We start from the raw sequence: 12822 nt of genomic DNA, 5'->3' as shown, positions 1-12822 counted from the left end.
ATATTCCGTCTTGTGTATAGCGTACAGATCTAACCAGCATATCATTATATGCTGGGTGCCTGGCCATAGGAGCATTGAGGGTAACGTTCTGGCGGACGAGGTGGCCACGTCAATCGCATCGCAAGCTGTTAACCCTACCGCTCAGGTGCCTGTCACAGATCTGAGGCCTTTCTTGCGAAGGAGGCTGCAAGATCACTGGCAACACATGTGGGATGCGGAAACGGATAATAAGCTCCACCTGATAAAACCACAGTTAGGATTCTGGCCCTCGAATACAAAATCACGCCGTACAGATGTTCTATTCTGTCGTCTCAGAATAGGACACACGTTTGGCACCCATAATTTTCTCCTCACCGGAAGTGAGCTGCCAACCTTTGGTAGATGCGGGGAGAGGCTGATCGTACTCCACATCCTCCTGGAGTGTCGGGAAGCCGGATCTGAGAGAAAGACACATTTTTCATTAGCATACCAACAGCACATTCCTCTACATCCTGCAATGCTTCTTGGTCCAGACCGCTTTTTAATACAGACACAGTCTTAGGTTTCCTCAGATATGTGGTCTTACATGTTATTAGTCCCATGCATTCGTAGCGCCTCCTCTCTCCTGAGGATGCTACTGCGATAATTGTTTTGCATAGCACATGCCTCCAGGCCCTTGTGTTTCAAGGGCTCTAAGGAGGCAGTAGTGCTCTGGCATTTCTTATAATCTGATATATTTTACCTATCGTATCATTCTTTTAAATGCATCTAAATGTTCATAGTACAAGTCATACGTCATCGCCATAATTTTATTATACAGATTTTATGCACTTTAGAGCGTATATTTTAAGGCCCCTTTACAGCCACGTCACACCAACTTCATAGTAATCATCATTACACTGCAAACCCATTAGCAAGACATGGCGCTCTTTGGCCATACCTGGCCCTTGCGCCATAAAACCCCATACATCATCAAGTTATGATAAAAGCTAAAGAGCCAAAGCAGTTCAGCTATTGCATATGAAAACATGCTGTGCATACTGGCATTCAGTGCTTGCTGGCATGGTGTGCCCCAGTGAGCTCTTGAACCGTGCAAAGACAATTATGCTACTGTGCTGCTTCTGTGCCACTTCTGTGCTGCTTCTGTGCTAGCCAAGTCACAAGAAGAGCCTGTCACGCCTTTCCATGATGCACTTTTCCTGTGTCTTGGGATGTTGATCAGCCACTTGATTTTGAGGCATGCTTGTCAGGTGCTGCTTTGTTTTTTTTTTTTTAGAGAAAAGCTAAGGTAGAAATGTTAAGATAGGTAGAAATGCTAAGGCAGAAAAGATTAAGCAGCCTGCATGAGAAATTTGACTGCCAGTGGTGGTGCACTGGGTAAATCACATACAAGAGGGTGCAATGTACAGGGTGCTGCATATTTCACTGCGTATGTTAAAAAAAGGTGTTACGCTCACTGCTGCATTATTCTTGCTGAAATCTTGCATAAGGGTCGCATGTTGGAGTCTACGTTGTTCAGTGTAGCACTTGCCACAGTTAAGTGCCTGGTTTTTAAGAAAAAAGTGCAAATTTGTCTGCACTTATGGGGATGCAAACTACTGCTGCGACGGCACAAGCATAAAATTATGACACCGCCTGCTGGCTGCTTTCTGTAGCTGCCGGCAGGCGTCGACACAATTTTATACTTGTGCTATCACGGCAGCAGTTCGCATCTCCACAGGTGCAGGCAAATTTGCACTTTTTTCCTAAAAACCAGGCACTTAACTGTGGCAAGTGCTACATTGAACAACGTGGACTCCAACATGCGACCCTTTTGCAAAATTTCCGCAAATATGCAGCACCCTGTACTACCTTCATCTCATTCACTGTGCAGTCTAATGACTGCGCAGTAGATGAGATGCAAGTACAATTAGGTACACATTAAAGCAGAAATATTTTAATTGATATTTGAGTGTATCTCTGTGTCAGTGACTAGAGTTATCAAACAAATTTGTTATATGAATCATTCGCCCAGAATTATTCTTGATTTAGCTGCGAAAAAGCTATCATTATTAGCATCATCAGCAGCAGCAGCTTATCTTTATGTCCACTGCAGGACCTAAAACTACAGGACATTCTGTACATATTATGGTCCACTGGTTACCTACCCTACGCATTACATGACCTGCCCAGCTCCATTTCTGAAAAGGCTATACACTCCTTCAAATGCTTTATTTTATAACCATTGTGTGTTGGGACTATGCTTTCCTTCATATTTGTTCTTTAACAATCATTTCTTTAGTGGTGGGGTTATAACCTCATTCAAATTTGTACTATGGCTACAGTGAGTTTGGGTCTTAGTTGAATTTGAAGGCCTTGTTAACTCTTGATCACCCTGCACATTGTCGTGTTTATTCTTTTCACTGGTGACGAGAGCACAAGGAGGTCCTGCAATATGCATTCTTGCCCCTCACCAGATCTCGGCATTGCAAACGAAGTAGTGTGCATAGATTCCATTATGATTTCAGCACAAATTATTGTACGAGTGAACCCATGAAAACAGCAAAAGTTTCAAACGAAAGTTTGTGCCTGCTTCTTAGTGCTGTCGAATCTTCTCACCAATTGTCCTTGTGATGGATGATGCTACAGGTGTGCCCTTGTTATGTCAAAGACTGGAAGACGTTGTTCGGTGGACTATTTGAAAAACGCCCAGTGCCAATTACGTGTGTATATGCATGTGTGTGTCTTTTGGAAAAGGGAGCACATTCTTGCTACTTTCTTTCTTTGTTTTCCAAGTGGGTGGAGAACATTCACTGTAGAAGTACAGTGCTTTAAGGAATGATTGTCATAGCTGGACACAGTTTGTTGGTAAGGTATCACATGAATAGTATTAAAGGGCCCCCTCACCAGGTCACATAGCAAATTTTGGTTATACGTTGGAAATTGTTACGTGCCCTCTAGGTAGCATTCTACTGCAACAATTTTTAAAATTGGTTCATTATTAACAGAGATAGAAACGTGCAAGAACACTTGCGTTGTTGTCTGGCTGCTTTTGCAAGCTGGATTCCTCAGTGTGCACATGTTTGGAGAGGCTGGCCCGGCTCAAGGATCCTTACAGCAATACACCGTGTCGTTGTACTGCTGGCACCAGACTAGCAGTATGATAAATCAGTGCCACATGAAAACTGAGGTAGACACAAGCGGATCAAAGAGCATGATCGCGTGCTGTAATGCGGTAGAAAATGACATAGTTTCGTTCTCTGCACGTTGTGACTGCACGACGTTGGAACAAGCAGATGAAATGGAAGTAAATCTCCCTTGCTATAGTACGAAGTAAAACAGACATGCACACATTTAGTTTGTAGGTTTTATCAATTCTCTAAACATTCATTTGTTTATTGAAGCAACAGATCAAACAAGTAACTGCCATCGCCTTGAATAATTCTCGGTCACATGTCACAGTGAGTGGTGTCACAGCACTGCGAATTACATAGGTGCCTTTGTGCGAATGACGTAGACTCTCCGGCGAGGAGCACAGCACCCGCGACAAGGGCGCACAGTGTTTGGTTTAAAATTTCAGCTCTTTTCACGACGTTTAGCAATGTAATACTTTGCAGACATGATTATTAGCGTGCATTGTATGCACTGCGATTGTCAGGCCAGTAAGACCAGATCTAATGATGGGCTTTTTAATTGGAATTAGGTCCTTACGTTTTGGGTTGTTAGAAGTTAGGAGATCAGGGTATGTTTGGCTGTGTTTAAGTCACAGTGATACAGACAGTGACAAGCAGAATGAATCAGAAAGCAACATATTACCAGGACACCCAAAAGAAATGCCGAGTTAAGTTAAATTCATAGACTACACTTCTGGAATGCAAGATAGCTCAGTCACAATGAATGGAGGCTTGGTAAATGAGAAAGGGCACAAAAATGATGTGATTCCACCTTCTTTAAGTACCTGACTGCACCGCATTTGTGCTTGTTCATGCTTCATGCAGGTGGCCACCCAGGTTCATGCGGTGTCAACTTGCTGTACTTCAAGAGTGGCAGAATTGTCAACGTGGGCTCAAAGGCCTCTGTTAACATCTCACCTGGGGTATATGCTCTCATGAATTTCACAATGATAAAAAAGAGCATTTTTCAAATTTCTCATGTAACTTATATGCTGCTCTTCTTCTAAGGAAAATACAATTTTTAGAAGGTGCATGGGGTGTTTATATTAAGTAGGACTAGACTTGATTTTGGTGCAGTGTGTAGTTTTTGTATACTACACCCTGTGTTTTGTGCAAATGAAATCAAATGCATACAAATTGATGCCATGACACATTGCACATAATTTAAAAATGCTTGCCCTAATAGCTGTTTACTGTGCCGTGACGAAGTTTGGAACTCCAGGAATCCAAAACTTTGCATAAATTGCCTCCAATATTATGTAGATCACTTAATTTACCAAAGCATTTCTTTTTCATTATGTTGTTATTTTGGTCCTTCCATTCATTACACAAGCTTTTGAGACTAAAATTCAGGGTATGTACACAGAGGTCACTCTCATCAAGCTTCATAAAATTTTAACTCTCTTGAGACATGTTCTAGAAGTCCCAGCAAATGCTAATTCAGTTAAAGCCCTGGCAATATGCTAGACCAGGGTATGTTTGATGTCGTCTTGTTCTAGACAGAATTGTAGCACTGCAAAACTTTGATATAAAGTGATGGCAAAAGTTTTGAGTAATTCACATTATTGAACTGTTAGATTACTGTATTTCGTCATTTTCAAACCACACTTTCTCCTTCTGCATATCATGTTAACACTTTGGCACATAAATGTGACAACGGCATAATTGGCACTGATAGTTTGAAAGGCAAATTGTTAGCATGGTTCAGTGCCATTGAAGTGAGTGGTTGAATAGAGATTTTTCTATGCTGACAGTGGTGTCATGAATAAATGCTGAAATGTTTCTCGATATCATCTCAAATAAGCGAACCAGTGAAAAATGTCATTGAAGTTGCATTTACATGCCTTGATAGTAAGTAGGCAAATGAAAGACGTAGTTTGGTGGCACTGCAAAGCAATTGAGTACGTAGGGTGGAGCTTCTTTCAGTCCGTCGATGTCACCAAGAGGTCCACAGAACCCATGGCAATAAGCAAAAGGTAACAAATGTAGGACTGTTTCTCTGATTAATTGTAATAGTTAACTTGCTAGAGAAACAGGTCTCTCACCGAAACTTACTTTTGCCCTGCCAAACATTGAAGCTCAGTTAAATATTTCATGCTGTAATAAACTTGTTCAGTTAGTCTTTCCTCTTCATTTGATACTACAAAGAGCATAAACTATGAAATTTAATGCACATTTTATCTTCCTAAGAAGGGCCAGTGCATTATAGTGAAGTATGTACCTCTGAAGTACATACTTCTGGAAGACTGTACTTGCTGAAATACCGTATTTGCATGATTTTACGGTGCCCCCGATTGTAACATGCAGTTATATTACCGGCCAAATACCCCCCCCCAAATAACTTGGTGCCGATTCTACAGTGCAGATTTCTAAATGCCAGAAATGGGCAACATTTTCTCCTATGACAATTGAAATTTTTGAGCCAGGAAAATGTAATTAATACTTTGAAAGAATGCTCCATCAGTCTAAACTGATTTACTGCTTCTCTTAGTGTTATGCTACATCGTGCCACTTTTTCTCTATGTAGAAGGGCTGAATAATAATGAAGTATACTATGAAGAGATAGATCATGGGTCTGTTTGTCATGCACAACAGTTCAGTTTTATTAGCTTTTGTCTTTAGTTGCTTTATAAAGTATAATAATAAGTATGCAGCATAAGTAATGCTTCATGCTGTTTTAAAGCGAAGGTTTCTTTGCCTCTTTCTTTGACTTTCCCACTACTGCTGCTGCTACTGCTGCTACTGCTGCTGCTGTCTGGCACACTGCATTGGGGGGTGGTTGAGAGCATGTAGTATATACGTGGAAGGAGCGGGGTGGGGAAGAAAAGAGCAAGAGAAACTTGTTTGGACTGCACCGCGTTGAATGTGCTAATACCCTCTGGAGCTTTCTGGGCGTCACCACACCTCTTGACATCTGTAATTATCCGTGAACCCCTGCAAGCGCTTACCTTTCTATTAACATGCAAGTCCATAGACAAGTTAGATAAAATGGAAGAGAGGAGGGGGGAAGAGGAGGCAGTGAATGGGCAGAACCGACGCAGTCACGAAACCAGTGATTAACAGCCTTGCCACTCTTTGCTCGCAGTTTCCATACAAATAAAAGCGGGGGGGGGGGGGGATAGGGAAAAAGTGATGTGAGAAGGCAAGGAAAGGCTACTACTACACACATGACAGCAGTTGCAGGGAAACTGGATAAATTTAAGTTCTAGGTATGGTATGGTGCATTTATCCTATTTTTGAAAAATAAAACTACACAAATATGTCTAGCGGACAACTTACACAGGGCGTGCAGAAACGTAGCCGCATTAATTAAAGCACACCGCAGGGTCCATGTGACACAATGGAAGTGGTTGCATGACAAATCAACACTTCTGTGCCTGCCGCGGGGGGCTTTGCAGCTATATCACTGCTCGAGGTTGTGTATTTGATCCCGACTTAGGCAGCCGCATTTCGACTGGTGCAAAATAAAAAACGCTCATGCACTTAGATTTGGGGGCACGTTAAAGAACACCATGGTGTCAAAATTACTCCGGAGTCCACCACTGTGGCCTGCCTCATAATCAGATTGTGGTTTTGGCACATACAGCCCCATAATCAATTCAAGTTTAATGCTTCTGCCACTATGCGATGTGCCATGTGTGCATTGATGCTGAACACTCTCAGAGGTTATGAACGGTGGCGCACAAGAACGCCTCAAGCAAACACCTCTCTCTTTGTGTTTTGTGTACTATGCGGAGAAACAGCAGCGGTGCATGCAAAGAGCCATTTAATAGCAACTCACCACTCTCGTGTTGGACAAAACATTGAATAATTTAAACAGTCGCTATCAACATCACTGTTAATTATCGTCAATCAAAGCAAACAGCATAGAAAACTTCACTTACATCGATTCCCACAGTGCATGGAATCTGCATAATTTTATAATGCAGCTTTCTGTTGCATAAGTAACACAGCATCAATTCATGTTATGATCACGTGATCATAACAACACACTTTTATATTGAGACATGAAAAATGTTAATTTTTGTGTTGTATATTTATAGCAGTCCCTGTACCTTTTGAATGGCTGCATTTCAGAAAAAAGAAATTATTTACTGAACGTAAAAATTATTTGTTTCCGAGTGCCCTACTCCAGTGAAAGTCCAATATTTGGAGATAAAAAAGTTGCTTGAATTCAAAATTTTTTATTGACGCAGCTTTATGTTGCATACATGACACAGCATCAAATCATGTTAAGATCATATGATCATAATGTTATGGTCGTGTCATAGCAGTGCAAATATGATAGCAAAATTTGTTATAATTTATTCTATACGTAGTTCATTTATACAACACATTTGGTATGGCATCATAGTGCATGAATGCCCAGCAAAATGTTGAATAATCTTGCCTGCAAAAATAGTTATGCCTCCTTGACCCATTGTTTAGGCCTAGGATGTGACACTGCTGCACTTTGTAGAGCTGCATTTTTATTTGGGACTAAGGTGTATGAACCTTGAAAGCTGTGAAAAGCTTTCTCACAGCTTAGTCATTACACATGCATGTGTAGACTGTAACTTTAAAGTTCAAGCTAAGGTTAAGTTGCGAGGCAATACAGCAATTTTTTTTTTCCACTGCTCTGTTACAAACCTTTGTCCCTTGTAGCTTCTATAAACTGAAAAGCACAAACTTGTTATTTGAGATCAGCAGCTCAGGCATCTCATAATTTACTGGCCGTCTTTTGCTTTATGATGTAAAGGTTGCAAAGTGCCACACTGCCATTAAACTGTAACACATATTTATCTATTTTAGCATGTTGCATATCATTACTGGCCTTAATATTTCCCAGCATATATGGTGACGTAGCATTTCCATTGCTCCAGCTCCATCCATATTGCCACTCAAAGCTTGACACAAACTGGTGATAGAAACTGGAGGCATTACGATTTGTACTGATATAGTATACTGCTTTGTGGCAAGTGATAAAGTACTTCTTCAGCCTTTGAGTTCCTGTGCTAAAGAAATATGCTGTAGTCATGTAAAAATGCAGCCTTGCAAGGAATGAAAAGAGAAGGTAAATTGATTACACTGCTGGTAAGCCGTGTACCATATTTCTATACCCATCAATCCTTACTCATGTGGCCAGGTCAGCTGCAATGCAGTCGGAGGAAAGTGTTGCAGTGACAGTCATGAAGTGTGACTTGTTTGGTGATGTGGTGGAGTCTTGTTACAAATGTAAAAATACATGGCCTTTGCTGATAAGGGAAGTGGAGTGACTAGACACTTTCTCTGGATCTCACCCTAACGTATGCTTTCAATGAGCTGCTCAGGTCCTGCAGTTTTCTGTGCACTCAATATGTTGGGATATTTTTTATTTTGCAGGATGTTCTTCATGTGGAGACACCTGGCGGTGGTGGCTATGGTCTTTCATCACCACAAACTGTAAAGTCTCCATAACCTTTGCAGTGGTGACCGTAGAAATGAATTATTTTCCTATGTTGATTTCAATGATGGTTAGCACTTAGTAAGTAAATAATAAGCAACTTTTGCAATTTGAACGGGATGCAGTACTGGTACTGGTGTTCAGTTACAAGCTGTGCAAGCGTGGAATATGGCCTTGCGAGTTTGTGCCTTGTATTGCATTTTTATGCTCTGGTGGCTCGACGTATGAGCATTATCTGTAACCTCATGAGAACCACGCAGAACCTTAAATGTGCTGTATAATCTACATGAGTGTGCCTAATATGTTCTGTAAAAAAGAGCTACAAATAAACAATACACCTTTTTCTACTTGAAAAATTCTTCATGTGCATGGCTGGTTGGTGTTTGCTAGTTCACGATTCCAATTAAGATGTATACAAGTCAAAGGACATGCAAAAGCAAGACTTCAAAGTGTGCAGGAGGCTAATGAGTGTCCACTTAAATGGCGAGCAAAGTCGGTGCTATTGGAATCGAATCTCACTATTTAAGTCCATCTACTATATTAGAGTGAGCAAAACTTTTATTCTGACAACTTCTGACATTCTTCTTATTCTGGCAATAAGATCTTGTACTTACCACTGCTTTGTGCCCACTCAGATATTGCAATAAGATAGGTCCCCCCCCCTCCCCCCTAAATTTCAGTAGAATACTTGGCATCATTGTTTGCCTGCTACAAAGGTTTAGTTGCCAATTTATATGCAGCCAATAAAGTCCACACCTCTGCAGAAGCACAATGCATATGATGTGCATATGATGCCAGTTCTTTTTTTCCCGGATTGACTAGACAAGCAAAGTTGCCTAGTGTGTTATTGAACTATATTCTGTACCAAAAAATGTGATCTGTGGTATTTCAGTGAAAACAAAGCAAGAGTAAGCATAAGATATTTTTTCAAGCTAGCATAAAAGCAACCAAGTCCCTGTATACATATGTGTCATCTTTCTGCCTTGCTATAGAATCAATTACAATCTTCAAGAAGTTGTACATGATTATGGTAACAATGATCATTGTGACGACTAGCAAAAAGTAAAAGCATGCGTGGCAATACTTTACTTGTAGAAAGCATTGTCCTGATTCTAAAAACGGAACATGAGAGAGAAAATGGTAGATGTGAAATAAAACAAGAAACAAAAGCAATACAGCAAGACCTCGTAAGCCTGCACTAGCAGTTAACGGGCCCGTCACCATTCGACATAGCGAATTTTGATTATACACTGGAAATTGTCGTGCCCTCTAGGGAGCATTCTACCACTAGATTTTTTTCAAATTGGTTCATTATTAGCAGAGGTAAAAATATTTGAAGTGTCGCTATAACCCAGGATTTCAGGGGGCAAGCTTCGCTGCATACCAACATCAACTCTCTCGCCAGTTGCCCCGTCTAGTCTACGCAAGCAAAATTCATTCCCTACGTTCTCCAATGCCGGAGCCGGAGAGTAACGTCACATAGGTCATGGTCCTCGCCTTATTATTATTATTATTTTTTTAAGTGAAGCTTTCTTTGCCTCTTCCTTCGGCTTTTCTACTGCTGCTGCTGCTGCTGTCTTGTACGACGCATCGTGGGTATTGACCCTTTTCGCGGTGATACCATGGGCGCTGCCATGTTTGATCACGTGGTGACGTGTCCATTGCTTGCCTCAAATGCCTCCATGTTTACAATAGTTGTGTATGATGGCGGTGCAGCTTAGCAAACCTCTGTTTCAGGAGATACTGTAGACGATGATTGGGTGAACGACACGAAGCTTTGGCTACAGCTTCAGAGAACATGCAAAAGCGCTTCCGGAGCTGATTAAGCAATGTCCAAATGGCGCGATCAGCATATATAGTGCTTGTTCTAAAAGCGGAACTAAATATGTATTCCAAGCTAAACAAATTTTCGCTTATGGATTGATTCAAGATTAGTGTGTTTTGCTGTTCGTTCTTTTTTTTGACAAATATTTTGAAGCAGCGGCTTATCACATTTCTGACTCAGTAAATTTTCTTGGTGCCGTCGCTATCTCATTTTCTGCCTAATCGCTCACGGTTGCGCTCAGTTCCGACAGATTTGTTCTTGCTACGTGCAAGGCTTGAAACACAGCTGTTTTGTACATTGCAATATCTTGTAGCAAATACGTATTATTGCAAGTTACTCGCTTACTCTTGTGGACCGTCACGAAACATTCAGCTTCGACTATTCGTGCGTTATCGGTGTAGTCCGTCATTTATTATGCGTGTACGGTGCACATATCAAGTGTGCACCCATTTATTTATTGACACCTTGGCGATAAAGTGGGCATAAGATTCCGTGTCATTTGGGGTAGATGTATATGTGTGTAGATACTGTGTGCAATACTTACTACGACAGGAAGCGGTGCTACCCCCTTTGCCATTGTTTAACGAGTGGTACTCACTGTTGCTGACGTACGTTGTGGGGCTGAAGCACTTTTTTTGAAGGTTAGCGATACGACGGTGGCAGATGAGCAAATTTCTGTATTCTTGAGGAAAGCCGTACATCTCAAAGTGCCAGTAATACGTACTGACAGTTGCAGCAGCAGTCTGCGAACTTAGCCACACAGATTCATTCCATTCCTTGATATGCCAGTCACTATTTTTGCAGACAAGTACTGCACACGTCTTCAATCCACATGATTCAATTCAGCATGATTGGAGCACAGTGCGTTAACTAAAACTCAGTTGCGTTTCTAACATCTGATCGTACAGAAGCAAAGTGGAAGCGGTAATGGTTTCGTATTCGTGCGCTGTCGCTGAGGCCACGTGCGGTGAGTAAAGTACCTTGATAATTTTAAAGTACCGCCACTCTTTGAATTTTGCCACCTCCGCTTCCTTCTCACCTCCTTGCCTCCTTCTAAGGTTCATTAGGGTGTATAAAGGTGTATTAGAGTGCACAAACAAGGGTTAAGGTGAATTAGAGTTAATGAAAGAATATTAAGACCGATTAAGGTGGATTGAGGGGATTAAGGTGTGTTAGGGTGTATAAAAGGCGATTAAAGTGCATGAACAAGGATTAAGGCATGTTAAGGAGGATTAGGGTTGATGAAGCAGGATTAAAACCGATTAGGATGGATTAGGGTTGATGGAGGTGAATTAAGGTCAATTACAGTAGGCTTTACAAGGCTTTTGCTTTCGCGTCTCTTAGGCGATACCTAAGGACACCTTGGATTTTTGGAATTTGCTTGGAACTGCACTTCCATGCATGCATGAGTGGACGATGATTATTATTTGTTTTTTTTTCACGGATTCAGACAATCTGCAGGCGGTTCACATGATCGCGCACGCTTGCTGTCGATATCGACATTTAGGTGGAAGCCGGGAATCTTTGCTTTAATAGCGAATGTTTTAAAACCACCCGTCTGTGGTTTTGTTCTGTGGGGAAACTTTTTCCACTGATTTAACACGAGCCGTAATCGTTGCCTCAATGCGCTTTGTTTACGAATGTTGAGCAATCAATCACAATTGGGGTCATGATGTAGTAATGCAGAGAATATTGTGCAGGCAATAATGTTTAGCACTGCAACGTATTTCACCCTAATCCTCCTCCATCCACCTTAATCCACTCTAATCCATCATAATTCTCCATAATGCACCTTAACTCTCCTTCATCCACCCTAATCCACCTTCATTGACCTTAATCCACCTTAATATACCTCTTGATATATTCACTAATCAATCATTAATGAACTTTGCTGTTGAGTAATCATCTCTTAACATGGCTGGACATGCTTTCATTCACTTCCAGCCTACCTTGGGTGTCGTGATATCTTCTATACCTCACAACGCAACCTTGAAAGAGATCTAAGACTTTCGCTTAATAAGCCACTTGCAGAGGGTTGTGCCGCAAGCAATACTACATCAGACGCATAAAGTAAAGCATCTGATCATGTGGCAGAAAAATTGTCTGGAGTATAGAACTCGCCTCAAAGCTCCTTTTACATCAGTGTACCCCATTCACGGCTTTAAGAAATAACCAACCTCCCCATAAACGTTGCCTTCAGCATTATCGATGCTGCTTTCAGCATTTCTCAAAATTTTGGCACCACTGGGGCGCGCAACTGGCCCAAAATAACGCGCCTCCTAGAATGATGCGGCCCGTCCGCGGGAGCCCAGGAGAAAAAGCGTGCTGTGCGCAGCGCACGCAGCCGGCGGGCGAGGTGAAGCGAGGAGGAAAGCGCCGCGGGGAGGAAAGGGTCGCTACTTTCAAATGTTTCAAATTATCAAGGGGTTTTAGCGGATAGATAT

The 12822-nt window shown here is 41.6% G+C and overlaps 1 protein-coding gene across 3 annotated transcripts in view; it reads left to right on the top strand.

Annotated features, from left to right (window-relative positions):
* The window catches only part of LOC139052368 (5-oxoprolinase), a 154618-nt gene extending 145709 nt beyond the window's left edge, over window positions 1-8909 (top strand). For all 3 annotated transcript variants that reach the window (XM_070529466.1, XM_070529460.1, XM_070529470.1), the window contains 2 exons: window positions 3957-4054; window positions 8493-8909. In XM_070529466.1, the coding sequence (XP_070385567.1) occupies window positions 3957-4054; window positions 8493-8567 (173 nt within the window). In that variant the 3' untranslated portion in view covers window positions 8568-8909. The remainder of the gene's footprint in view (window positions 1-3956; window positions 4055-8492) is intronic.
* Window positions 8910-12822: the final 3913 nt, after the last annotated feature.

This window comes from Dermacentor albipictus, chromosome 1 (assembly GCF_038994185.2).
Source record: "Dermacentor albipictus isolate Rhodes 1998 colony chromosome 1, USDA_Dalb.pri_finalv2, whole genome shotgun sequence".
NCBI classification, from domain to species: Eukaryota; Metazoa; Arthropoda; class Arachnida; order Ixodida; family Ixodidae; genus Dermacentor; species Dermacentor albipictus.
This window is presented reverse-complemented; position numbering and strand designations above follow the sequence as displayed.